Source organism: Ammospiza nelsoni, chromosome 12, assembly GCF_027579445.1.
Source record: "Ammospiza nelsoni isolate bAmmNel1 chromosome 12, bAmmNel1.pri, whole genome shotgun sequence".
Taxonomy (NCBI): domain Eukaryota; kingdom Metazoa; phylum Chordata; class Aves; order Passeriformes; family Passerellidae; genus Ammospiza; species Ammospiza nelsoni.
The window spans coordinates 8735133-8762101 of NC_080644.1; the positions used below are offsets into that span (position 1 = coordinate 8735133).

The following is a 26969-nucleotide window of genomic DNA, read 5'->3' on the forward strand; positions in this document are numbered from 1 at the left end:
TGGGACCATCCTCCCCACCTGACAGGCAAATTGCTCCCCAGGCACAAGGAGCAGCAAGTACCTGGAGTACAGAGCACCCTATTCAGTACCAGCCCATGTGCCCAGAAAGCAGGGCAGCTCTTTCACACCTCAGCATGGCTTTGAACCAGCTCACTCATGGCCTGGTGGCAGCTGTCCCCTCCTCACAGTCCTGCAGCCAGTTTGTCTACTTCATCTCACAGGAGGTGAAGCCCCAGCTGTGATCCCAGGCTCTCCCTGTGCTTCCCATCCACCCCAAATTATTTTCAAAGGAGTGCCAGTCAGGATGGAGTGAAGGAAGGGGAAGGGTGTGACAGAGCAGGTGCCCTCACCTGGCACTGCAGGAACAGCCAGGTCCCAGCTCTGACAGGAGTCCCTTGGGATGACAGCAGGGCAAGTCCTGCAGCACCAGCAGTGCAGGGCAGGGCAATGAACCCTCATGGTGTGTGTTGTGTGTTAACCCCACATCCATCCCTGGCCACCCCTGGGCAGGAGAAAAGCCTTGTGCCAGCTGCCACAGAGGCTGCATTCCAAGATGCCTTTTCTCCTGGGTGAGGATTCACACTCCAGCTTCCATCACCTCCATCCCTCCAGCTGAGCCCCAGAGCTGCTGAGGGACATGCCCAGGGTTTATACCCAACATCTGAGCAGCACCAATGGGCTTTGCATGGGGTGAAGCTGGCTGACCTGGATGGGCTGCCCCATGCCAAATGATTTCCACTGAAATAATGAAAAACAGAGCTGTTCTCTCAGCTGACAGTGAGATGATGTCCTCAGCTTCTTGCACAGCTGGATTGCCAGCCCAGGAGGATTCAGGAGGGAGCAGGGGAGGCCAGGGCAGCGCTGCAGAGGCAGCAGGACAGGCAGTAGCTGGCACTGCCCACAGCCCTGGCTGGAATTCCAAAGTGAAACAGCACTGGGACAGGAGCTGTGAAGCAGCCTGGTGCCTCACACACCCTCAGAACACAGCATGGGAGCTTTGGTGACTGCACTGACCATGGTTCACTGCTCTCCTGCCCAAAGCTCCCAGCAGGGCACCCCTCAGTGCTGCCAGCCCCAGCCCTGCACCCCAGGGCTCAGCACATGCCTGGGATTCCTGCAGTGCAACTGGCCCAGGCAGCTTCCAGTGCTTGGTCTTGTTTTCCTCGGAATTTCTATCCCTAAAGAGCCTTTTATGGTGCAAAAGGGAGAAATCTGACCTTCCACTGGCATTTCACCCCCAGACAGCAGGAGGCTGGATGCTACAGCAGTTTAGTTCTGCAAGGGGTTCCCCGAGTGCCACAAGCAAATGAAACTCAAACATCCATGTACAACAGCACAGGTGTGCAGAGGTAGCTGGGAATTCACACAGCTCACCTGCTGTGTCCTGATAATTAGTGTCTAGTAATAAATAAAATGTCATATCCTCCCCAGGAAAGGATGGGTGTAGCCTCAAAGGCATTTTTTTTGGGTAAGGTACACACTGCCATCTGAGAAGAAACATGAATGCTCCCTCTAAAAAGCTCCACCTCACAGTTATGAGCTCAGGCAATGCTAATGATAGTGCAGGCCTTCTATAAACTGTAATAATCCATTTTCACAATCTGTCTGCAATTACTCTGCCCTGGGTGTGGAAATTGAGGCAAGGATCAAGGACAAAGCAAAAGTTGTGGCAGAGCTGGGGTTCAAACTAAGGATTTTCTCCAGGAAAAATTATGTAGATTTACTCTCTACCCCAAATCTGAGGTGAAAGGAGGAGGGAGGAGAGCATGAGTTGGATTTACAGGTAGAGAGAGCAGCTCTGCCCTGAGCAAGATACACCAGGAATAAACACTGATGGCAGTGCTGAGTTAAAGTTTACAGGACAGACAGCCTGAATTCCCCTCTCCCAGCAGGTCCAGCTCAGCTGGAAGCTGTGCTGCAGGAACAGGACAGCAGGAACCAGGGGTTCCACACTGCCAGCCAGCACAACAATTCCTTCCCTGCCCAGCAGCCACACCACTGCAGGGGCTGCTGCCTGAGGGCTCCCTGGAGGAAATCAGCTTCCTTCCATGTCTTATTTCCTCCAGCTCCAAAGTTTCCTTAATAGGAAATTATTCCCTGGCTGCACTGGGGAGGGATGCAGTCCCTGGCCAGGGCAGCGGGCGCATTCCAACCCCTGACTGAAAACACTGCAGAGCTGCTTTTGATCCAAAGTGTAAATAGTGTATAATAAAAAGAGGTTTGTGTAAACCAGCCAAGCTCTTGAGGAGCAGTGTTTGCAGCTCCAGCCTCCTTATTCACACCACAGGCACACGCTCTTCCCCGGGCACGGCAAAGCTGGTGTTGGGCTGAGCCTGCCCTGCCAGAAGGATCCAGGGCCCCACGCCACCCCAGCCTGTTATTTTTATCCTAGCTGGCCCTGCATGGAGCTTCACTTGCAATCCTGCTGGGTTTTCTCCACCAGTCCCTGAAGCAACTGGGTTTCGATTAAAAAAAAAAAAAAATCAACTGTGCTCCCCACTAAAGTTTGAAGAAGTAATGTCTGCCAGGAGAGTAAAGTGCAAGGAGTGTCTGCAAGGAGTGGAATGGAGTTTGGGAATAGGTGTCCTCCTTCCTCTGGTTGATAATGAAGTAACTGATAATTAAACAGGAATTAAAAGGAGTGAGACAGGACAGCCATGAAGTCTCAGCCACTGCCCAGCAGCTAAGCAAAGCCTGTGCAGGGTGAGGTTTTCTTGGTGAGGTCAGGTGAAACCTCAAGCACTGTTACAACCACATTTCCCCAAGGAAGAGGAAAGGAGCGAAGGCTCCCAGATCTCTGATCTCTGCCAGGTCAGCTCTGAGACTGGCAGGAATGCTGCAGGGGGAATGTGCTGCCAACACAGCTCGGACACAGGCAGGGATGTGAGCTGGAGGAGGAGAATTTCCCGTGCCCTTTTCAAGCAGACCCTGAAGCCACTCTTATTTCCTCTCTCCTCCATCCCAGGAGGGACAGTGGAGCAATTACACTCAGCTGCTAAAATTGACAACACTCGTGCATCCCACAAACTTCCCCGAGAGCCACACTGGGGGCTCCAGGGCCAAACTGTGTTCTGCTGCAGCCCCAGTTTGTCTGGCTGCTCATGAGCCTGTTGGATTTATCACCACCAAACCCTCTATTTCTCAGGCTGCCCCATCAATGCCCAGCAGCTCTGACAGCAGCATCAAGGAGCAGCCTGGATGCTCCCCATCCTGCTGAGTGCCAGGGCTGGTAACAACTCCTGCAGTCCAGCACCTCCCCTCTGGACCAGGGCTGCAGGGGAACAGGAGAGGGGATGAGAAAAAGGACAGCTCCTGAACACATGGGATGGGACCATCCCCACAGGAACCTGCGTACTGGAGCTCCAAGCACCCACCTGGATGCCGCAATCTCCGACTTCTGCCGGGCAATGGCCGCTGCCCTCTGAGCCCCCTCCACGCTCCTGTCCACCTTCTGCCGGATCTTGGCGCTCTTGAGGGGTATCACCCGCTTCTTCATGCCCTTGACCAGGACGTTGTGGCGGTACTTGCCCTCCTCCTTCTTGCCGTCGGGCAGCGTGGTGCAGCCGTAGCCGTGCCGCAGGTTGTCCAGCCACTCGCCCTCGTACTTGAGCCCGCTGGAGCGCTCGCTGACGCCGAAGCCGGCGCGTTTGTCGTTCTTCCACTCGCCCATGTAGGTCTCGGTGGTGGTGGCGTCGATGTCGGACTCGAACGGGGTGTACTCCTCGCCCTCGGCGCCCTCGCCCAGGCTGACGGTGGAGGTGGCATCGCTGGCGGCCGAGCTGATCCCGCTCTCGCTCTTGAGGAAGCTGACTCGGCTCTTCTGGCTGGCCAGGGACGACTTGGACTCGGACTTCTTCAGCTTGCCCAGCAAGGAGCCCCTGCGGAAGAGCCCGCCCTTCTTGGCCTTGGCGGCCTCGGCGTCCGCGTAGAGGCTGAGGGCGAAGCCGCCGCGGGTGATGGTGGGCGAGAGGGGCAGGCTCTCGGCGTTGGCGGCGGGCGAGTCCTGCTGCGGCAGGGTGCCGTTGCTGTGCTCGCTGCGCAGGGAGGACAGCGAGGTGCGCAGAGGGGAGCGCACCACCGAGGCCATGCCGTAGGGCACGCTCTGGCGCACGCCGTAGCCGTGCCGCATGCCGTTGGTGAACTGGCCCTGGTACGTGCCTGAGGGAGACAAGACAGCGTGAGAAAGCGCCTCGGGCCTGGCACAGCCAAGGGAGATGAGATGCGGGGCTGTGCTGAGCCCAGGCATGCAAAGCATCAGTGCCCAGGGAGCAGGGGACGGCAGCACAAGAGGCTCTGCTGGTGGGTGGCAGCTCATTGCAAAGGGACTGAGGCACCGGGGGACACTTTGCAGACCCACTTACTGTACGGGATCTGGATTTTCATCCGGAGAAGGCAGAGGGAGGCAGCCCCCAGGGGTGGAGTTTGGGCTGTGCAGAGGGTGGCAGCAGTCCCAAGTGGGCATGTGAGCTGCACTGGCACATCTGCCCTTGGCTTGGTGACAGTCCCTTTGAGCCTGTCCCTTGCAGGCTGCCAGGACCACTTCTAGACCCCTGAGTCAGGATCCCACATGTCCACTGACTGCCCTAATCCCGAAGCGACATCTCCTTGGTGGTGACATATGGCTTCTCTGAGTTCCCAAGGTTTGTGCCATACTGCACAAAGAGATGGGCAAAAAAGGGAGGAGAGAAGCAGCTCTGTGTGGGGTTCCTTCAGCTCTGCCCCAGAAAGCACAACCCCACTCCTCCAGACCCAACTCGAGAGGGCAGATGGTGTCACTTGATGGGAGACACAGAAAGGATTGTGTTCACCATGGCCAGGGCTGCACCTTGGGTACAGGATCCTGCTGGGAACCACCAGGACTTTGGCAGTGACACCTTGAAGGACTGGGACACTGCTCCTTTCCAGATGCCCTGATCCCAATGGTGAGCACATTTGCAGGCTCCCAGCAGAGTGGAGACCCCACTCTGATTTTTCTCACTAGGATGTCAAGAGACTTAAATGAGGTGCATCAGAAGCCCCACAAAAAGAGCTCCTGAGAAGGGCAGGGGCTGGTGGGGCACCAGCACCCACAGCACCCACCATGCACAGGAGAGGTCAGAGCATCCCTGAGCCCAGTGGATTGGGATGGCTTCCCATCCTGACTCTCATCAGTCTATAGATGCAATTGCCTCAGAAACCAGCAAACCACCCAAAACAAAGGCAGCATTCCACCCTGCTCCTGGCATTACAGAACCTGGAATGGGCCACCCCAGAGCAGCCCCCTGTGGAACAGAGGCTGCCAGCAGCTCCCTCAGCCTGGGGCACAGGCAGAGAGTGATGGGGGAGCACAAATGCCTTTGGAAAGGCCACTCTATTTTCACAGACATCTGTCCTAAACCTGGTTTGCAAAAAGCAGTGACCCACCAGAACACACATGATTTTGGGAGAGCAGGCACTCCCACGGTCCTGGGGAGGCTCAGCCAGGGCTGGGCTGAGATGGAAGGGGGTGACCCATCTTCAAGGCATGAATCTCCCCCCTCAGACACTATTACTGAGCCCAGGGATGACCCTGCTCCCCAAGGAGCAAATCCAGTTCCTTCTTTGGCGATCGTGGGAGTGCATATTTTACAGTCTCCCAGGCCACTTCTGCAGCATAATCTCTCCTCCCAAGCTTCAGGTTTCGTTGAAATCCTCTTTGGACCTGCCTGTGGAGTGTTAACTTACAGTGCTGAGGGCCAGGAAAGACAAGAAGTGCCCGAGTGAGCAGCAGCTGCTGCCCTGGGTGAGCTGCCCCCAGCCAGCCCCTGCCCACCCTGTGACACGGGGGATTATGGGGTCCCTGTAAACAGTTGGTCTCCCCTACAAAAATGTGGGGGTTCAGGTAGTAAATGGTATTTGCAGGCTGCAGCCAGCCATGGGGAGCCATCTGCCAGAGCAAGGGGCCATCTTCCATTTTCTTGGATGAGTTTGAAGATCTTCTAGGGAAAAATAAGGAGAAATAAGCATGGGTTTGGGCACGAGTCAGGAGTCAAGGACCATGACTGGAGATGCCAGGCATCTGGGCATGTTCCTCACCATGCTCCCAAATCCCTCTCCATAAAATGGTGATGAGTGTTCCTAGTGCAAGCTGAAGTTCTAGAGACCCCAGAGTGCCCCCATGTCCCTCCCTGGTGAGGTCAGTGCTCCACCCCAGCCACCCAGCCAGCGAGCAGGGCTGATACATGATCAGGGTGACATTGGAGACCTTCTCCTAGGATGGGAACAACTTCACACGTATCAGGCTGCAGCTGGTAATGCCTCCATGTTAATTCTCTGGAAAAGGAACTCTGGAAAATCTTGCAGGTTAAGGGGGTTCACTTACTCCTCGGGGGTCAGGTCAGAGCAGCTGCTGCACTCCAGCAAATCCCCCTCTGTCCCCCTCAACAGCACCAGAGGCAGCTGGGTGGGAGAGCCACCAATGGGTCTCCAGGGAGCAGGGATGGAGTGCCACCCTCAGTGCAGGGTTCAGCTCTGCAGGCTGCTCTCTGCTCCCTGATTTCAGCCTGCACAGCACCAACACTGCCCCTGTGACCAGAGCTGCCAACCCTGCCTGGACGAACGCAGGGCACGGACACAGTGCTGCCCACGGCTGCCCAGCCAAGGCAAGCAGGCACTGCCATGTCCCTGTCGTGCTGCCATTCCTGCCCAGCTGAGGCTGTGTGCCAGGGCAGGGCCATAAAGCAGCCCTGGAGAGGAGCCAGAGGCGGCAGGGAGCGGCTGGAGGCGCCGGCAGCCGTGCGTCAGGGCACGCAGGGTGCGAGCACAGCCAAGGCCTGCCTGGCCAGCACGGCCCAGGGCAGGCACCTCACTGAACGTGGGCTCTGCAAAACCCCTGCAGCAGGGCTGCACATCCCCAGGCCAGATCCAGCACAGCCCAGATCCAACACAGCCCAGGGCAGGCACCTCACTGAACATGGGCTCTGCAAAATGCCCTGCAGCAGAGCCACACATTCTCCAGCCAGATCCAGCACAGCCCAGGGCAGGCACCTCACTGAACGTGGGCTCTGCAAAATGCCCTGCAGCAGAGCCACACATTCTCCAGCCAGATCCAGCACAGCCCAGGGCAGGCACCTCACTGAACGTGGGCTCTGCAAAATCCCCCTGCAGCAGAGCCACACATTCTCCAGCCAGATCCAGCACAGCCCAGATCCAGCACAGCCCAGGGCAGGCACCTCACTGAACGTGGGCTCTGCAAAATCCCCCTGCAGCAGAGCTGCACATCCCCAGGCCAGATCCAGCACAGCCCAGATCCAACACAGCCCAGGGCAGGCACCTCACTGAACATGGGCTCTGCAAAATCCCCCTGCAGCTGGGCTGCACCTCCCCAGACCAGACCCAGCACAGCCCAGATCCAACACTGCCCAGGCAAGGGGGCACAGCAGCACACAGAGCTGTCAGCCAGGGTGCCACGGGCTCACACATGTCTGAGGTTCTGTAAAAATAATTTAAAAGCAATGGATGTGGAATAAATCTCTGTTTAGGATAGGGAACCCACTTCCCTGCCTCCCCATCCCTGGTGATTCATCAGGGCACTGGGACAGACACCTCATCTCATCAGGGTGTGATTAGTGGGGGACAGAGCCCAAATAATCCTTTGTTGGCTGCATTTTTATTTGTCCTAATACAAAAACCACTGGCTCCTGTGCAACCCCCAGGAATACAATTCATCACCTCTGCACAGCAGGTGATGCTGCCTGGGTAACTTCATAGGATGGGAAGGACTAAATTGTGGGATCAATAGAAATTACATTCCTGCAGCCTTCACCCCCAAACACTCCCAAGGGGTGGGAGCAGCCCCTGCTTCACCCCAGCAGCAGGATGGGACTGTGCACAGCTCCATCCAAAGCAAAAGCTTCAGCTGCCAGAGCCCTCCAGCCCAGCAGCACCATCCCATCACCAGCAGTGACACAATTCCCCTTCCCAGCCCGTCTCAAGGCTCCCATATAATTAGTGATGAATGTAAATAATACAAACAACCATGTAAATAATGCAAACAGCTCAAATCACTTCTCTGCCCTACAGTCCCCTGCTGTCACCCAGATACTGCGATGACAGGCAGGGTGGAACTCGGTGTGAGTGGCCAGGGACATTTAAATGATGCACAGCACCATGTGCAGGACAGGCCAGCAAAAAGAGAGTGCTGCCTTGTGGTGCCAGCAGTAGTGTCTGATGGGTTCTGCTGGAGAAGAAAAGCAAAGAAAATCACATAGAGGGGTAAAAAAAATCCTATATTAATTAATATTTTATATATATATTAATAATATAGATAGACTATGTATTAAAATATAATATATTAATAACAATAAATAATATCTATTATAATTAATATATAACTCCTATATTAATTAATTAATATTACTATATTAACTCATGAATCACACTCGGCTGGGCAGGAGCTTTGCTACAAAGGCAGCAGACAAAAGCCAGCACCATGGTGGCTCTCCCAAGCCCCTTTCCTCCTTTCCCAGCCACAATCCCATGGATGCTCCTTCTGTCCTGGTCCAGGCCTCTTTCCACTGCACTTGCCCTGCTACAGGGAAGAGTTGTGCTGCTCCCTATCACCCATTTCATTTCATCTCCCCAGTAAAGCACTTCTGCATTTCTTTTCTCCTCTTCTGTGGTCTTGTGATCACTGACTGGTCTAATTGTTTCCTCGTGGTGAATTGACACCACTGTTTTCCTCAGCACCCTAGAGAACAAATTGCAGCATCAAAAATAAGTTGGTTTTAGGCTGCACTGATTGCAAATGATGTTTTTTTCCCCTCCATAGATATAAGCAGTTATTTGTGCAGCAAAGACAGGCTTTGGGCTGGACCATGGGTATGCAGCATGATTCAGTGAGCAGTTTTTCTGCAGTAAGATTTGACTCAGGGTTTTGACTCACAGTCAAATGCACAAAAGTATCCAAAAACTGAGGTCTTCCTTGCAGCATGGACAACTCACAGGGCAAAGCCAAATAACTACATGTTTACTCACAGCTTATGTTGCAGAACAATGAGTTCCTTCATGCTATGCCTTCCACAGCCCCACTCACTGCTTCAGCCAGAGCATTCTGCTCCTCTAAAGGGCTCTGAGCTCTCCCCTGGTGACAGCAGCACACAGTATATCCAGCTTGGACACACAGAGATATATCAGAATGTCACTGTGTCTGCACAGCCACACCAGGAGCTCTGAACCCCTTGGCTGATTTCAGCCTCTTTAAAGCCATCAGTCTCCCATAGCTTCCACAAAAATGGGCTTTTGGTAGTGGAGAGAAAAGCAAATAATTCACACAGTGCCTGGGCTAAACTATACCATGACCCTGGTTCTTATTGGAAACCAAAAATCTACATGGGATTTCAGAAAGCTTCGCTCCAGATTTGGGCTTTTTTAAAATCTTGGCCAGACACAAGATTCAAACACAGACAGCCCTATAAGTATATTTTAAGTGTATTTTGAAATGTAAATTTTTATGTATGTCTATATATATATATGTATATATAAAAAGTTAAAGTCTATTTTAAAACATCAGAATCAGCTACATTTCCCTGAAATCTGCAAACAGTCCAACCATGACCTAAAGTTTCTGACGACCTGGCAAGGGCTGCACATTCCCAGAGCCCTTTTCCTCGTGTGGCTGGCTTCCAAGGGACTTGGGAATCATGTCCCCTACTCCAGGGACAGCAGATATCCAGAGCCTTTCCAGATGTTTATCTTGGCAACCTCAAATTCAAACATTAACAGGTCCCATTAGCAGTCTGGCCACATTTGGATCTTGCAGGTGGTTTCTGTGTGCAGGTGAGAAGAAAAAACAGGAAAAGGTCTTGCAGGTCAGTGGGACCATTCCACCCCTGTCCTTCAGGTGTGGTGCTGGATGGTGATCCCTGACTGCAGTTTTATCCATGTTGCTGTGCCATCAGAGAAGCTCTTGTGTTGAATGAACAGCTCAGATCAGCCCGGGTGTGATGACCCAGCACACGGAGCAGCACTGGGCACCCCAGCACAACCCTCGTGGGGCTGAGCTCAGTGCTTTGGCAGGGCACATCTCCACGGATCAGGGCTGAAGTGCCAGCCCCCAGTGGCACCAGGGGCCAAGCAGCTGGCACGTTCTTGGGTGAGGGACAACACCCCGGGGAGCACTGTGCTGACAGAAGCAGGATATTCTATATCCCTGCAGGAGAGAGCACTGGCTCATCTCTCCCACTCTTCTGTCCCATATCCAACCAAACCCCTATGTCAAGTCTTACCCCTCAAAATTCTCCCCCAGAACATTAACTGGAATTCCAGTAGCCCTTCACCCTTAGAAGGATTTGCATTTTAGGAAGCATCAAGGAAATAAATTCACAGGAGACCTTGACATCTCCAGAATGAAATTCCCAATGGCAGCTGCTGCTGACAGTTACCTGATTGCTGCTCTTTACTCATCACAGCACACCTCCCATGTCACCTACTCCTCTTATGGCCTCACATGAAGGTTCTGTGCACACAATCTGCACCCATTAAACCATTCCATGGCCACAGGAGAGAACGGGGGAAAAATTTAAGGAGCTGGAGGGATGCGTCAGTTCGTGTCTGTACCTACAACATCCAAGGGCATAAGGAAAATGGGTGAACTTCAAGACTAAATTCTCAATCTTAAAGTTAGCCACAAGCCCAGACAACTCATTGAGAAATATTTATGAAAAACGTAGCCCTGAAAGCCAGTCTTGAATTAGTCCATTTTTCTAATATCTATAAATGTGATGCTTTTCATTCTGAGGATTCATATTAAATTTGGTTTATAAACAAACTCCAATGCCTGTCCTAGATAATTATAGATGCAATTCTGATCCATATTTTAAAAGGTATTTCTTTCAAATCGCCCTATCTATTTAGCTATCCTAAATGTGGCAGCCCGGAACATTACAGTGCTGAAGAGCTACTAAATGACTTTCACAGAAATTCTTGCAATGTTTCTAACCCCAGAATTGCCACTAATGCAAGAACACAATTAGACTGAGCATTTACAGAGCACAACAAATATGTGACTACACGGTGCAGCTGTATAGTAGTGGAGGTTGAAACCTCCCAAATAACCAAAGGGATTTTGGGCAATATGTGTGGCTACATAATCTAAACAGCTTAGACAGACTCAACCAAAACTCTTTGGCAAAGCAGATGTGCAGGCAGCCCGTCAGAGGCATGCAGGCAGTGTTGATGCATAGGGAAGGCGTGCTGGGATGCTGTGGGTGGCTCATATCCGACAGGAGAACATTCACAACTCGCTGCTGTGCTGCACCAGCTGGGGATTTCTGGGCTGGTTCAGCCAGAAGCTGCAATAACCATTCCCTGTGGAACCAGGAGTCAAAGACTACACACAATCAAGTTGGTTGGTGTTAACTGCCAAAACAGACACTTAAGGGCAGCTTGGGGCAATGCTGCTGCTGCTCCTCCCTCACGTCCACAGCGAGCTGCGCATTCTGTGCCCAACTGGGAAAATCAGGGCACGCACACATGGATGAGATGGCTTCAGCCCAAGCTCCCCTTTTGACTGAAGCACCCCAATGGCTCACTGTAGAACACTGTGCCTGTCTAGTGAGAACAGGACCAGGTCATCCCTTTGGCAGAGCCAACATGCAGCCTCTGTTGTCCCGGGCTAGGTGTGACACTGTTCATCCCCCTCCCGTTCCCTCTGGAGCCACCTTACCTCCGTCAGCGTAGGTCTCGGTGCCGTAGCCATCCTGCAGGCCATTGTTCCATGTGCCCTCGTACTTGGCTCCGCTGCTCATGCTCTGCCTGGCGCCGTACCGTCCCTTAAAGCCATGGGTCCACTCTCCTCTGTAAACCCACCGTCCTTTGGTCTCGATTCCCAGCCCGTGCCTCTTGCCTTGGGACCAGTAGCCTTCGTAGGTGTTGCCGCTGGGCCACGTGTAGATGCCCACCACCTCGAAGCCGTAGTTCCAGGAGCCCGAGTACTCGCCCTGGCCCTTGGGGCCGGTGCAGATGCCGTGCCCGTGGGCTTTGCCCCCCTCCCAGCCCCCGCAATAGGCGCCTCCATCATCGAAATCAAACCTGCCGCCGCTCATGGTGCCCTGCGGTGCCCCTCAGCCGGGCAGCGTTCCCAGGGGCAGCGCTCCGGGGCTCCCGCATCCCCGGAGGGAACGGGCTGGGCGCCGACAGCGGCCGCTCCTGCCTCGCCTGGCCCGGCCGAGGGGCTGGGGCACGGCAGGAGAGAGAAACTGGACGAGAGGGAGGGGAGAAGGGCGGGCCGAGCTCCAGCCCCCCCGGAGGGGCAGCGGCTCCGCGCCGGTACCTGCCCCGCGGGCACGGGCATGGGCCGCCCGGGGAGCCGCCCCGCCTAGAGGCAGGGATGGGGGTCCCGATCCCCGCGGCCGAGAAGGGATGGGGGTCCCGAACCCGCCGCTCTCCCCCGCCCGGCCGCCGCCGCCCGCCCGTCCCGCTCTCCTCCCCCGGCGGGAGAAAGGTCAGCGCTGCCCTAACAAGGCCATCGGATCCCAGGAGCTGCTCCCAAAAATAACCCCCCTGGAGCCCGGCCCCCGCCTCGGGGCCCTTTTATGAAGGAGGGGAGAGACACATCCCACCCCCCCGCCGTCCCCCGCCCCGGGCAGGGATCCAGGCGGAGAAGAGGCTGGGAAAGTAAATGTCTGCTTAAAATAGAGCCTGGGAAGGGGCCGCCGCTCCCCCGGGCCGACAGCCGCGGTCCCGCTCCGCCGGAGCCCCGCGGGATGCGGGGACGGAGCGCCCGGGGCCGGGACACTCACACCGGTGTACCTGAGCACAGGTGGAACAGAGAGCACAGCCATCACCGAGAGCAGCCCCTCTGCTACTCCCAGAGTGACCTTCCAGAACTGCTTTAGAGCAGCGAAAGACGTTCAGCAGTAGTCATTTACCCCTCTCTCCCAAACAACAAAATTCCCAAATTTCCTTTGGTTTAACAGCCAGCAGCATAATTCAGTCTGTGTGTGGAAAAGATGGCAGACAACTGCAGACACAGGGAGTAGTGACAGGACACCTGATGTATAATAATGTCATCAAATAGATGGCAGAGGACAAGAACTGAAAGACCAGCTAACAGGCTAATCCAAGCCCTCTCTTCTTCCAGCACACCCATCCCACTCCTAAAAAGACAGTCCCAGAAAAAACATGGAGAAATTACCCTCCCTTACTGACCCCCAAGCTGAGAAGCTGCAGGAGCTGTGGGGTGTTATCAGCCCTTGCCAGGGGAGATCCCAAAATCCCACCAAAGCTGCCACAGACAGTGGGGGGTTCAGGCTCAGTTTTTCCACTTTCAATCTCCACATTGGCATTTCTAGGAAGAAAAGGCACAGAGGAAGCACACAATATATAACTGCAAGAGAAACTGTGTATGGACAGCACATAAACACAGAACACCTGCAGGCACAGGTGAGAAGGACCAAGTTAGAAAGTTAATTACAAAGGGCTTCACTTTTATTCAGCCACAGGAAGGAATGAGCTCTTTGGTAACGGATTCCAACATGACTCAAAAGCGCCACTTGGCAGAACCAGCCCTCTAAAGTCGTCTTTAAAAAAAGGTCAGATTTTGAAATTGGCTCAAGTAAAATTTTTTTGTTGTTTTAAACTAAGTTTTTAGACTGCTTAGGCAAGTTTTCAAGGTTCTTGCTACATGATTAAAGGCGATAAATTCACATTTTCTCAAAGCAAAACCAGAAGGTTTTGCTTTATGGTTTCTGTGAAGACCAAAACATCTGAAAACAACTTGTGGTAACAGAAGAGAAAGTGTTAAGGCAGCGGTTGCAGCAACTCATGGGCTTCTATTCCACGGTGTTCCAGCACTCACAAGCCCAAAGATGTCGTAACTGTCCCAAGAGGATGCCAAGTTCAGGACTATGTAATTATTTACTTAGCAACTTTTCCTAATTGCACAGCACAGTTGTGAACTGATTGCACACTTTGTTTAAACATTAATAACTTATGCAGATTTTGGTATTTAAAGAGCTTTTGTTGACCACCAACAAATGCACACAAACTTCAGAAAGCACTGACAGTCTGTGTGCACAAAGGCACCACACAGAAATAAGAGGCACCAAGGAAATAAGAGCTGCTCTTATTTCTTCGTTTTGGCAGAAAAATTCCCATTTTCCCTGAAGACTGAGCCTGCTGCAGCAGCCAGCCCCAGCCTGGGGCTGACCTCTAGTGGCACTGCTCATACCTTCTCAGTCAGCACCAGCTCACATTTTTCTACTATTTTTACATCTCCTGGATTTCAATCCACTTTAACACAGTACTGAGCAGTGGACAGTGCAATCCTAAACCCTGCAGCACAGGTCTGTGGTCACTAATGAATGAAGTGCTAAAAGCAGTGCACTCTTGAAAGGCACTTTCAGCCCCATGACAGTGCTGTGGTTGGAATTTGCATCTGAGAGCAGTTAAGAATAATTATTTGAGAAATAAAGTCATTCTGCACTTTGTAGCCCCGTTTTGTAGACAACAGTCACCAAAAAGTTGCCTTGACTTCAGAACAAAAGTGGCAGAAATGCAGCTATTGCAGAGCACAGAAGGAGATGTGGGACACAGGTACATTCTGCATGGTGCAGGTGACAGTTCAGAACTGGCAAAACAGGTAAACTTACACAGCCACTTGTTCTGAGATACCAGGTGCTGCCACAGGAACTGCAAAAAACCCCCAAGAGAAACACCAAATGATTTTGCAGGAAAATGTTTGTCTCCATTCCTTCTCCACATCTTACACCTCAGAAAGTTGAGGTACCACAAATAGTAAAGACAAACCAAACACAATTTTTCTTACCCTCAACAAATTATAATATTTGATGGGATGCTCCTTTGCTACACACTCATAAAAGAGACACTGTGCACACTATGTATGGAGAGCTGCTTGCTTCTGAAGCAGTAAATTCCAGGAGAATGCAAAGCTGGACAGGGCAGCTAAAGTGATGATGGTTTAGCAGGACTGGAGTGGAGAGAGTGCTCAAGATTCCCCTAAAACTGACAACTGTTCACTCCAGTCAATGGGTTTTAATGCCTGAAGGAAGGGTAATATTGGGTCCTATAGAGTACAATAAAAAAGAAGCTAAAAAAAACCCAAAAGTGACAGACAGTGTATGAATTAAGACCACTGACATGAGCAAATTCTGGTTTGCTCACCATAACAAATACAGTGAGCAGAGTCCTTGCCCTCACTTTTCCTTTGGTTAACCACAGCAGCAACTTCCCTGGAGAATGCACACAAATCTCTAAGGCCTGACAGAAATTCAGTGAAAGGTTTGCTTTCCACTTTTCCAGTAAAAGTACCTAGGGGAGAGTATGAGATGGTTACACTCCTTATGAAATAAAATCAGAGGCACAAGCATCAAAACCACAAGCCTGAGCCTTACAACCTGAGGTCAAAGTGATTTCAAAGGAGCTGAATGACACCAGGTGTCTCACAAGAGCTCTAATCACCAAGCAATCTAGGGACTCCTCTCCAACAAAGAAAAAGAGGATTCTGGAAACAAAGTAGAATTAAGTTTGGGTCTCTTAAGTACTCTAAGTACGCTCTAACTTCATTTACCACATTATCTATTCCAAGCTTAAATTATAATGCTGAAACTGAACTGTTTGTCCAGCTTAAATAATCAACATCAGCTGAGATGCACATAAGTGTTTTTATTGCAAGCACAGTGAGCAGGGAGTGGATTGCATATTCACATGATGTGCCTGAGGACAGATTTCAACCAGCCACACTTCTGTTTTTAGTTCTCCTTGCTGTCAGGTGTACATCATTTCTGCCATGTGAGACATTTTCTTTGGAATATACAAGTAATACTCCATGTACCCTGAAAGATCTTCAATTGTCACATCATCCACAAAGGCCCTGGCTTGCTCAGAGCAAGAGCGTGGAGAACTTGAGGGAGTTCTTGATGGCAAAGGCTGGGAGCGATCCTCACAAACTGTTCTATCAGGTGCCAGAGGGAGGGTGTTCTGCAAGCCAGAGAATTTGTACACTTCCATATCTTGCCACAGTTTGCACTGGCAGGCTTTATCTGCACATGCACATGGCTCACTCGTGTTCAGCTTGCACATAGACTGGAAGTCAGAAAGCTCTGTAGTCTTTAGTCTTGTTTTGGATGCTGGAGAAGCTGCAGCTGGAGAGTTCTCCTGTGTGTTCTCTGATGTCAGCCGTGCAACAGAAACTCCCAAAGGCTCCTCAGCTCCCTTGTGGCCAACGTCCAGAGTGACGCTGCAGTGTTCATGTGCACGGGTTTCCTTTGGGACTGGCACCCCAAACCCACTGCTGTCCTCCTGGGCATCAGCCTGGCTCTTCTGCACCAGCTGGCTGCATGTGGAATGTGATTTTGTGCTGCAATGGATAAACTTGGGAGGGTGAAGAATTGGAGACTTGGAACGCCTGCGGCGCTGGGTTCTCACAACTCCTCTCGAGGGCTTCTTCACAGACCTGCCAGGGAAAGGCACAAAGGGAATGAAGATTCACAAAAATAATTATTGTTGGGTTATAAGTAACACTGAGCAAAATCTCTCCTGCATTTGTATTGCATGCACAAGCTTTAGGTTTGGAGTATTTGCTCAGGGTAGTCTGCTGTCTTGGAATTTGACTCAGTTCTAGACAAGCAGTTGAATACAATATAAAAGGAACACCATGGAAATGCATCTTAGAGAGTGGGCTTTAAAGGCCAGAAAACGAGTAAAGCATGTGAGACATGACAAAATAATTGCTAAAAGAAGGACAAAGCACAAGACAAGAGCACAAAACTAATGAATCAAGGGCAAAGGATAGTTTTGTTTCAGATGAGCATGAAGTTCTGCAGAGATACTCTAGAAACCAATTCTTGATTTTAATCTAGTTCCCAAGGTACAATGACAGCTTCTGCAGTGTCAAACAATGATTGAAAGAGATGCATTCATAATTGTCTGATTCAAAACCAGCAGCTCACACTTGCATTGAGAAATATCTACAATGTTTAGCCACCTACAGGTGACCAGCATTTCCTTTCACTTCACATAACTGTGAAGAACAGCAGTCATATAGGAAGAGAAAAAGCTGCTGTGAGTATTTTATAAAGTTCTCTGGTAAAGACAATTCAAGTCTCTTGTTTAGAGGGGCACCAACCAGAAACTGTCTACTTAATATTCCTTTTCAATGCAGTATCATTGGAAATAGTTTCATAATGCCAAGCTTCTCTTACCCATGCCAGGTTTCCTTAGAAGCACACACATTCTTAGGTTTGGTTTCATCTGCCACTGTTCTAACTATTGCTCTGGGACTTGTCCCATCACCCACAGAGAGAGAAGTGGCACATCTGTGAGAGACAGAATGAAGAGTTAACAGCCTACACTGGTTAACGCTATGAATATGAAAATAAACCCTTGTCCATCTTCTTTCCCAGAAAATACTGCTCCAAATCATCTAGAATACATCTCCAAAGACCTGCCCACAAAGACCCAAATCAGAAGGATGAGTGTTGAAGGATGAGTGTTGACATGTTCCCATCTCCAAGGTTTGTGTAACAGACCCTCTGACCAAGAGATGCCGTTCACCCCACGTGTCAGTGACAAACACACACAATGGCCAAATTTCAGCTTCCCAGGAGAGGGGAAGGCAGAAACACCAGCACTGAAGAAACACGTCTCTTTTTCCACAGACAAATAAGCCATTCTTTCCTAAAAATAAATGTTCTTTGGACATAAATAGACTTTGTTTAGCTGAAGAACACTTAAGCGTCTGTCTAACATAGCCTGTCAACATAAAACTCCTCATACTCCTGCAAGTTGAATCATTTGAGCCACAGAGTTGTGTCAGACCTTCAGCTTCTATTCAAGGCAGGGGCCTTAGTAGATTTACTAAATTTTCTGGTGCTATGAATTCATTCCACACTCCCATTTTGAAGGACTCACAATAATCCCTGAACAATTCTTTCAAATTGTGACTTCATGTATTACACTGGACATCCCAAGAAAATTATTTTCCAAACCCTATGCTAAATCAGTTTGCAAACAGGACAGATTCCCTGAAAAGTGAAAATGAGTCCCCACACACTGATCTAGGATGGGGTTAAGAGAATCCAAACTGTTAATCAAACTAATTTCCATGTAAAGGACAACAAATACAGAACACAAGATCAAAAGGCACCAGTAAAAGCTCCAAAGTAATCAAATATGCCCAGCTGGAGGATGGTACTAGAGATACTGAAGAAATGAGAGGTAACTCATTACTAATGAGTTTAATTACTTAAAAGATAACTTTAGAAGCCCAGCTACTCACAATCTCAGCTCTGTGCTAATTCTAGTTACCATGTTGATGCTGCCTTACCTGCCCTTTCATTTCAGTGACAGTGTAATTGCATCACTGACAACAGCTTATGGGATCCCAGATTCTACAGGTAATATGCAATGGTGCACATTTGTCAGCAGAAAAAAACATAGGTAAGCCTTCCTTTATTTAATTTCAGGTAAAAATTATCACTACCAAGAGAAGACATGTGGTGCTTGTATTCTGCACCTGGGACAGGGAAGGTAAGTGCCACGTGTCAGAGCTCCACAAAGCAAGACAACACAAAAAGCATTCTTTCCCATTTAGTGATTCTGGTTATTAATAGAAATTTTGTGACAGCAATGAAAATAGTTTGTGTGGGAATCATGCACTGAATCTAACGCTCTCCCTTACTGACATGGAAAGAAAGTTTCTCTCCTGGGAAAAGATGTGATTTTATTCTCATGACAGGCCTTCAGAACCATGGTAAAATGCTAACTTCAACAGCAGAGTTCTAGTCCTATGGACTGGTAACCTTTGGCAGCCAGATTCATGCCAAAATTCATTTCAAGCCCATTGGGAGCTGATCATGATTGTGAGTTTTCTTTCAAACCTGCTGCAAGCTGACAGCAATCAAACAATTTACAACTCCTTAAGAAGTGCAGTCTGCAGGTAGTGAATTTATTTCAGTCTGTTTAACTACAATGAAAGCTTTCTGTGCCTAACCTTTTGCAATTACCTCATTCCCTCAAATTTCACAGCAAGGGTGTTCCCTTTGAGTCCATTTGTAAGATGTTATGTCTGTCCCTTCCTGTGTTGTTACTCACCCAGCTGTGTCAACCCTCAGCTTTTTGAATGCTGTCTGCAGGCTTTCCTCTTCTCCATCCTTAGCTTCTGATTTCATCCTTGGGATGGCCAGGAGGTGATGGAATTACCATGTACTGCTACAATCAGAAAAAAGACACAAGAAAATAAGGGCCAAATCCTTGTTAAAAACATTAGTTGCCCAGCAGCACCATAATATGTGAAAATATGCTCAAAATAGCACACTGAGCACACAAAGCTGAGGTCATTCTAGTAGAACATTTCTGAAAGCTGACTCAGAACAAGCTTTATGGTACCCAAGAATGAAATGAACAGTCTCTTGTACAACTGCAGGTGAATTAACAATTCAAAGTCAAATTTAGTGTCAACAGCATCTTGCACATACATTACAGCCCAGCCAGACTCTTCCACTTGTCTTACAGTGATATCAGAATAATTGTAGAAGAGGTGGAAGAGAGATGGAACAACAATATTAGAAATAGTCAACCTTCTACAGCTCTTCTTTCTAAATCTGGGACTCAGTGTTACACATACACTTTAAAAAATCCAAACCAAGAGATTTTTCTTAAAACACGATAAAGATTTAATCCAAACAAAACTTTTTGACCTTATGTCTAGGTCCCAGCAACAGTTACACAGTCCTATTAGAACATGGTATTATTGTTACAAATCGTTGTTAAAATTTACTGGTATCAACTTGTGAACAAGTACGAATGCAAACAAATACAAAAAGCAATTTGAAAGCCTTGCTTTAAATTAAAATAATAAAAAAGGCTGGTTTGTTGCTTTATTTTTGATCTATCCTGGACATCATTTAATCTAGCTAGAAAGGACCTCAGATCTTTCTAAATGTGATGCTCTTTGGGTTTGCTGGAGGTCAGGCCCCAGTGGTGTACCCCAGGGTCAGGACTGTCCAGTCTTGTTTAAGATCTTCATTAATGACCTGGGTGATGTGGCAGGGTCCCCTCACCACGTCTGCTGATGCCACCAAACCGGGATGAATGGCAGAAACACCAGTGGGACCTCAACAGGAACCTCATGAGCGTCAGCAAAGGCAAGTGCAAAGCCCTGCACAAGCTGTTTTTGTAGCAAGGAAAAGAACTCTCTCTTCACTGAGATCTTTTCTGTTAGAAGCTCTGCAGCTCAGTTACTCATGCAGAGGGATGGGGGAAATCTCTGTTCCCTCTCACTGCAGTTGGAGAGGCAGCTCTCCCTCCCTCCCTCCCCACTGCTGCTCTGGCTGCTCACTGTGCTGTGATTCCACCTGGATTGCACACAGCTATTATGACACACACTCACACGAGGATAATGCAGCACAACAATTTCAAGGCACATGGTGTCCAATGAGTCAGACAGGGAGTAAACAGGAGAGGAAGAAGCTTAAACACTGACAACATGATGCTCATCTGAGCAAGTTACTATTTCATATTTTCTCTTAGCCAAATATTACTGCTATGGTAAAACAGATGGCCTTCACTTCACTTTTATTCTTTGGCACCCAAGTCATCCTCAGATGATTCTTTGAAATTAAGAAAAAATCAGGCTACATAAGTTTGGGGTTTTTTACAACAAACTCCTGTATTACATAGCCTTAGCAGAAAGATGAGAGTTTTAAAATCACTGTACATTACTCATAATAGACTACCAGTTTTTAGACTATTTTATCGTGCTGCCCTTCATCACCAACACGGCAAACACTCAAAACAATGCAGAATTTATTTAAATAGAAGTCTCACTGAAAGATAACAAAGTATAAGCTCAAGTATTTCAAATGCACCAGCCAACGAGCACACACATTAAAAAAAAATCAATTACTGTGAAAACCATTTAAAAGTTTACTGTATCAAAAACCACACTGAAACTTACTGTTTTTACCTCCCAGGAAAACACGCACCGTTCCTTTTTCATTTTATTTTCGTCTGTTTCCCAGTACCACCAGCCCACCGAGCGCAGTGACAAGGCTCGGGCACCTCCATCCCCCGCGGGTACCCACGGCCACGGGAAGGGACGGTCACACCCCGGGCCGCGGGACAGCAACTCGTGTATGTTTAATTTTATTTTCTATCTTTTCATTCTGCATTTTGAACCGCCCGGAGCTCCCTGCCCAGCCCTTCCCGCCCGCACTCCGGGCAGCCCCAGCAGCCCCCGCCGCTACCCCGGGCCGTGACTCAGCACCGCCCGCGCCCGCCGGGGCTGCCCCGGCGCCCTCCGCCCTCACCAGGGAACCGGCGCCGGCGGGAACAGCGCGGGAAGGTCCCGCCGCGGGGACCGGACGGCGCTCACCGGTCTCGGGGGGAGCAAGGGGGACCCGCGCAGGGGAGCGGGATGAGGACCGGAGGAGATGAGGAGGAGGATGGAGGCAGGGACGGGAGCGGCACTCACCGCGCTCCGCGGGCCGGGCCCGCCGCCTCCCGCCGCCCCCCGGAACCGCCGCCGCTCGCGCACGCGCACCCGGCGGGGCGGGCGGGCCCGGGCGCGCCCCCGCGGGCGGTGACGTCACGTCCTGTTGTGCTGCGCGCCCCGGGCAGGCGGCGGTGGGTGAGGGTGAGTGGCGGCCCCGGCACCCCGGGAACGGAGCGGAGCGGAGGGGCTGCCGCGGGCCTTCCGGCGGGGCGGAGAGGGCAGGCCCCGGGGCAGGGGGCGGAGCGGGGCCGGCGCTGGGCGGCTGGGGAGGCTCCGGCGGGCACGGGCAGCGCGGGCCTGGCTCGGGCCTGGCGCCGGTCCCGGTCCCGCGCCCGGGCCAGCGGGGCTGTCACACCGGGCAGTGCCCGCCGGCCCCGCGGTGCTGGCGGTGAGGAAGGGTTCGGGAGGGATCTCAGCGGGGTGTGAGATGCTTGAAGGGTGGGCACGGAGGGGACAGCCAGGCTCTGCTCGCTGTGCCTGCGGACCGGACCGGGCACCATGGGCACGCACTGAAACGCTGTCTGAGCCAAAGCGAACGCTTTGCTCTGAGGGTGGCTGAGCACCAGGGAGGCTCTGGAGTCTTCCTCCTTGGGGTTATTCAGAGGCTACCTGGACATGGTCCTGGGAAGCCAGCGTGGGGTTTCTCTTGCATGAGCAAGAGAATGGGACCTCCAGGGATCCCTGCCCACCTAAACCATCCTGTGACTCCTGAAACCTTTCTGAAGCTTTGCTGCAGGTGCCATGCTCACAGCTCAGAGTTACACAGGTTGCCAGGATCTGTATTCACCCATTGATAAAAAGACACTTTGATATTTTTGACATAGGGTTCACAGTGAAAAGCCCAGGGTGGGTCTGGTCAGTAACACTGCCCACAGAAGAATGAGCACCCATCACGGTGTCAGTCAGTTTTGTACAGAGTATCTGTGTTCAAACCTTGTATCATATCCCAATGTCTGTGTTTCAGTTTATTCTATATGGCACGGTTGGTTACCCACTGAGAGCACATCAATGGACTTGGAAGCTAAAGATGAAGAGGAGGAGAGTCTACAAACAGCATTCAAAAAGCTGAGAGTGGATGCAGCAGGGTAAGTGAGCAACAAAAAAGGCAATGTAATTTGTCAGGTTTTTATTATATATTTGTAATTTTTTCCTATTCTTTTACATTTCAAAAAGAAAAAGTCATTTGGTGAAAGGTTCTTTGCTCTCTCTGAACTGCATCACTTCAGATGAAATACAGTCATTATAACTGTCTAATATACAAAGCAGTACTTTATTACAGAGTAATTTTGACTAATATTCAACTGAAATCACTCAGTGACTGCATGGAAGCATGAAAAGACTCACCAAAAGCAGTGAATCCACTTCAAACTGTCATAGCTGTAGTCACCTGGTGTGACACAGAATTTGTTTGTCTGTCCCTGTAAACACTGGTGTCTGCAGCCACAATGTAAACCTTTATTTAGTACACAAAATTTTGCTTGGAAGGTGTCTGGAAAGCAGCACCAACACCTCAGAGTGTGCTGGGGAGCCCAGTGTCACTGGGAAGGTTCAGGCTAAATATGAACTCTGAGCATTTCTGATTTCAGGGGGATTTGGTGGAGTCTGCAAACATTCTTACCATAAAAAGTTACTCTTACTATAAAAGATACTGGGTGTGCTGGTAATATGTAGTGTAAGAGCTGATAAAATTCTGCAGTCTAATACTCTGAGACAGTTCACTTGAAGTCTTTTGGGAATTTACAAACATGAGAGGAAGTTTTGTGTTGACATTGTTACCTTGTGAATTCATCCCCACAGCCATCAACACTGTGAATTCAGGATTTCCTCTGCATGGGGAAATCTATTTTGCTTTGCTACTCTCTCCCTCTTCTTTGGGATGTCTTCTGAGCAGTGTGGAAAAAATAGCTGTTCTCTATCAAGGAACTATGGTTATTAATCATAACACTTTTGATGTAGTATCACTGACAGACTGTGTGGGCTTCTGGTTGATTCCTGATGACATCTTAGGCATAAAGAGATCTTGTTTTGCAGGCATGTGTTGTGAACAGCTCAAATCTTGTGACTAATCTGCTAAGATCAACTTTGGGCAGAGTATTTGGGCTCTTTGCTGAATTTCAGCCTCATTTCTTAAAATTTCCTGTGTTCCAAATCACACCTGCAGCCATCATAACTATAAATATAAATTCATTTGTATTTATAGTTTGAGGCATTTATGCTGAGGCATTTATGTTTGTCATCTAGACCTCTAGGGTCAGATGCTTTTATCATTCCATGCTTATCTCAAAAATTTAATGAGAACTATATAAATCAGCAATCTGTCCTTGCCTGTTGTACCTCCTCCACTTCTCCACCAACTCTCCCCTCAGCCTGCTGCTCCAAGTGCCTGGCTTTGCTTTCAGAGGAGTAGGAGACTGTCTTTAATGACTATTGTCTGACAAGAACGTTTGGAACCCGAGTTTACATTCCTTTAATGTGTCATTTTAGTACAAATAGGGCATGACATCAACCTCTGGGCATTTTGGCTGCCTTTCATTTCATCTCACCTATCTTTAGCCACTTGACCAGGCCAGTATAGTAAGAGGGGTTGTATAAATCCCTCTAAGGCCCTGTTTCTACCCACTGACTACAGAGGGAGCAAATTTGATGGGCTTAGCTGAGCAATCAGAGCACAGAGGGTGGCTGTGGGCCTCTGGAGCTGCGTGTTCAGGCATTTGTGTGATGTGGCATTTCCCTTTTCACCCAGATGTATTGCAGCTCTGTCCGTGGGCGACGGGACCATTCTCAGAACTGTGACAAGAGCAGCCATGGATGGAGCCAAGCAGCAGCCTGTCAGCTCCAAGGAAGCATGGCATGGGTAAAACATGACACATTGAACAGTTGCAGGCTGCTTTCACTGCCACTTGTTGTTAATTACTTGCTTCAAGATATCTTTCCTTTCTATCGCAAAATGTTTCCATAACCGATATGTTGTTCTTTGATTTCATCAGTCTTTAAAAACAATATTGCATCTTCTCTTAGAGAGGGTTCCCAAAACTTTCTTTTCTATTGATATCATCAATAATACTTTTCTGCAAGTCTTAAACCTTTGCATCCCCTTTTCACCTCACTCTTGGGTTCTTTTGTTGCTTTTGAAGTACCTGGATGTTCAGTGTGACTCTGCCAGCAGCTCCAGCTGACCCAGATTCTGCACTACAGTTGAATTTGGGATGACAGAGTATCATCTGCTTAAGGCAGAAGACTTGGGGGAAAGCACCTTGAGTAAGAAGAGCTGGGGGGAAGCACCTTGAGTAAGGGTTCCTTGTGTATATCTTTCCTTTGGGGGAACCCGAATTTCTTCAGAGTCCTCCACACTTTGTGTCAGAGATTGTAAGTGTCCAATCATCTGGTATTTCTGAGCAGAAAAATAACTTGTAGAATGTTTTTAATGACATTTTAGAGCTTCCTGAGCTGTAGTAGATCTGGAGTTACCCACTTGTTCCCCTATTGAACCCTGCAGGTGTGTGAGAAAGCCCTCCCGAGGATCGGCCAGGCTCCCGCGGCGCCGGCGCTCCAAGTCTCCGGTCCTGCACCCTCCCAAGTTCACCTATTGCAACATGAAAGCCAACAGCCAGCTGAAACACAAAGCCCAGGCAGACACCTCGAAGGGTGTCATCAGCTCAGATGTTTTTATCCCAGCAGAACATGGTACGAAGGACGGGCAGGATTCTCACCTCGAGGCCAGTAACGACAGAACTGAACCGTTGGAAGCTTTCACCGCCGAAGAGCCTTTGCAGCAGCTGGGGGAGAATTGCCCTGCTCTCTCCTCATCCTTTGAGAACAGCTTGCAAACCTCAGATTTCCAGTCCTTATCCATGCTCAGCAAGGGCAGGCAGTGCCCCTGTAGGGACAGGAAGTGCCAGTGCCAGCAGTGGCGCACCATGGAGGTGTACTCCTTCTCCGGGCTGCGCAGCGTCCTGTCCGAGTGCGAGAAGGCTGTCCTGGGAGTCCATGCCCACTCCCTCCAGAACAGATCTCCGTCTGGGACAGCCTCAGCAAGCTCTCCCAGGTCTTGTTCTGAGCAAGCTCGAGCCTTTGTGGATGATGTGACTATTGAAGATCTTTCGGGATACATGGAATACTACTTATATATTCCCAAGAAAATGTCTCACATGGCAGAGATGATGTATACTTGACTGTAAGCAATAGAGAATCCTGAAGCAGAGTTGGATACAATGGTTGGGCTAATTGCCTTGTCAGTGCCATGTTTTCACTGTTGTGTGTTTGATTAAATGTTTCTTTGCCTCATACAGTTTAGTTTTCTAATAAAATGAAAAATTAAATATAGTTTCTGAGCTTAGTTCTAAAAAGAATGCACTAAAGTCTCTAAATACCTTAACAAAAGCACTCTAGATCAAATGAGCTCTGTTTGGTTTTTGGTTTGTGCTGTGGATATTGAAGCTCTGTATGCTGTTTTCACTATGTTTTGGAAAAAAACCAAACAAAACCAAAAAAACTTATATTTTTTTTCTGATATTTTGATGTGTTTGGAATGTTCATTCTTAATGTATCTCCATACTTAGAGAAAAGTGTCACAGCTACAGCTCCATCTTCTTTATCCTGCTCTACAGAGAAGGATGAGAAGGCATTCAGCATTTTGGATAGGATGAGTCTCCTTTCCTTGAGCACTGGCTGGCTCCTTTTTTAGTTGGATCAAGTTGTGAATGCTTCTTCCTTACAATTTTTTTGGGAGGTCCAGAGCGTGTGTACTTGGATCCTTCCTTAATCAAACTCGCTCACTCTTAAGCAGTTCTATTTTTCTGCAGATAAGTGAAGCTCTTAGAAGTAAAAATATATTTTGTTATTTGTGCTTTACAGATGGAATAATTTAGGGGGGAGTGGAGCAGGCTACCTTTTTTTTGGGCTGTGCAGTCTCAGAAGTGGAAAGGATGGAACCATCTATACAGGATGTTTCTGAGCACATCTGATACACAGAGTGGTGTGGAAAGGGGGTGAGCAAGCTGTGTGTATCATCCTGGCTTTGTGCTGTAGAGCTATGACATTCCTGCTGGTTGAAAATAACTGCAATAAAAAATTCTGTTGCCGAGACTTGCATTAATAAATGTTTGTCAAAACCCAGCAACTTAAAGTCTGACTAATTTGGCACATATTCCTCTTCCCTCAAGACCTTTTTAGTTTAAAAAAAAACCTAACAAAACTCTGGTTTCAGCGTCAGCTGTACATGCTCAACAACCATGTCTGAGTAAAGTACTGTAATTTTTACTTACATGCTGAAAAATGAGTGGTCAGCAAGCCAAGGAGTCACAAGCAGTTGTGTAAAAATAGATGAAGAGCAGATGTGGACAGTTGGCCTTGTATTCTGTGCTGGAGAAGGCTCAGACATTCTAGATGATAATCACTATAGATTTTCTTCTCACCATCCCAAAAATTTACAAGTCCAGGAAGCTGAGATTTAAAATCCAAATAAATCAAAATCAATAAGAATACAACTAAAACTAAT

At 49.3% G+C, this 26969-nt stretch overlaps 3 protein-coding genes across 15 annotated transcripts in view; 1 reads left to right on the forward strand and 2 right to left on the reverse strand.

The window, feature by feature from the left end:
- Nucleotides 1-12272, reverse strand: part of JPH2 (junctophilin 2) — a 30032-nt gene extending 17760 nt beyond the window's left edge. The window contains exons 1-2 of one of the 2 annotated variants that reach the window (XM_059480933.1): nucleotides 11684-12272; nucleotides 3375-4158 (exon numbers count right to left, since the gene is read on the reverse strand). In XM_059480933.1, the coding sequence (XP_059336916.1) occupies nucleotides 3375-4158; nucleotides 11684-12062 (1163 nt within the window). In that variant the 5' untranslated portion in view covers nucleotides 12063-12272. Of the gene's footprint in view, nucleotides 1-3374; nucleotides 4159-9567; nucleotides 9786-11683 lie in introns of those variants that run through there. The other variant, XM_059480934.1, reaches the window with a different exon arrangement.
- Nucleotides 12273-15622: 3350 nt separating this feature from the next.
- OSER1 (oxidative stress responsive serine rich 1) lies at nucleotides 15623-21513 on the reverse strand. Of its 10 annotated transcripts, none has more exons than XM_059480719.1 (4): nucleotides 21452-21513; nucleotides 19072-19188; nucleotides 17181-17294; nucleotides 15623-16432 (listed from the first exon to the last, which is right to left on the reverse strand). In XM_059480719.1, exons 2-4 carry the CDS (start codon nucleotides 19146-19148, stop codon nucleotides 15745-15747), a joined length of 879 nt encoding a protein of 292 aa, XP_059336702.1. In that variant the 5' UTR covers nucleotides 19149-19188; nucleotides 21452-21513; the 3' UTR covers nucleotides 15623-15744. The 10 variants fall into 10 exon arrangements, with proteins under 10 accessions (XP_059336702.1, XP_059336706.1, XP_059336707.1 ...); XM_059480723.1 differs by having other exon boundaries at nucleotides 19072-19185; nucleotides 21452-21468; XM_059480724.1 differs by lacking the exon at nucleotides 21452-21513 and adding an exon at nucleotides 21403-21417.
- A 50-nt stretch (nucleotides 21514-21563) lies between these two features.
- On the forward strand, nucleotides 21564-26587 carry LOC132078702 (oxidative stress-responsive serine-rich protein 1-like). Of its 3 annotated transcripts, none has more exons than XM_059480995.1 (4): nucleotides 21564-21613; nucleotides 22437-22557; nucleotides 24216-24326; nucleotides 24969-26587. In XM_059480995.1, exons 2-4 carry the CDS (start codon nucleotides 22481-22483, stop codon nucleotides 25642-25644), a joined length of 864 nt encoding a protein of 287 aa, XP_059336978.1. In that variant the 5' UTR covers nucleotides 21564-21613; nucleotides 22437-22480; the 3' UTR covers nucleotides 25645-26587. The 3 variants fall into 3 exon arrangements, with proteins under 3 accessions (XP_059336978.1, XP_059336979.1, XP_059336977.1); XM_059480996.1 differs by lacking the exon at nucleotides 21564-21613 and adding an exon at nucleotides 21649-21860; XM_059480994.1 differs by lacking the exon at nucleotides 21564-21613 and having other exon boundaries at nucleotides 22337-22557.
- Nucleotides 26588-26969: the final 382 nt, after the last annotated feature.

What these genes read in the sequence shown, in the direction of transcription:
- OSER1 (XM_059480719.1), bottom strand. Translation starts at nt 19,148, where the DNA reads ATGAAATCAGAAGCTAAGGATGGAGAAGAGGAAAGCCTGCAGACAGCA. An exon ending in CTGAGGGTTGACACAGCTGG is followed by an intron (nt 17,295 to 19,071) that starts GTGAGTAACAAC and finishes TGTCTCTCACAG; the next exon opens with ATGTGCCACTTCTCTCTCTG. An exon ending in TCTAAGGAAACCTGGCATGG is followed by an intron (nt 16,433 to 17,180) that starts GTAAGAGAAGCT and finishes TTTCCCTGGCAG; the next exon opens with GTCTGTGAAGAAGCCCTCGA.
- LOC132078702 (XM_059480994.1), top strand. Translation starts at nt 22,352, where the DNA reads ATGAGCACCCATCACGGTGTCAGTCAGTTTTGTACAGAGTATCTGTGT. An exon ending in CTGAGAGTGGATGCAGCAGG is followed by an intron (nt 22,558 to 24,215) that starts GTAAGTGAGCAA and finishes CTTTTCACCCAG; the next exon opens with ATGTATTGCAGCTCTGTCCG. An exon ending in TCCAAGGAAGCATGGCATGG is followed by an intron (nt 24,327 to 24,968) that starts GTAAAACATGAC and finishes TGAACCCTGCAG; the next exon opens with GTGTGTGAGAAAGCCCTCCC.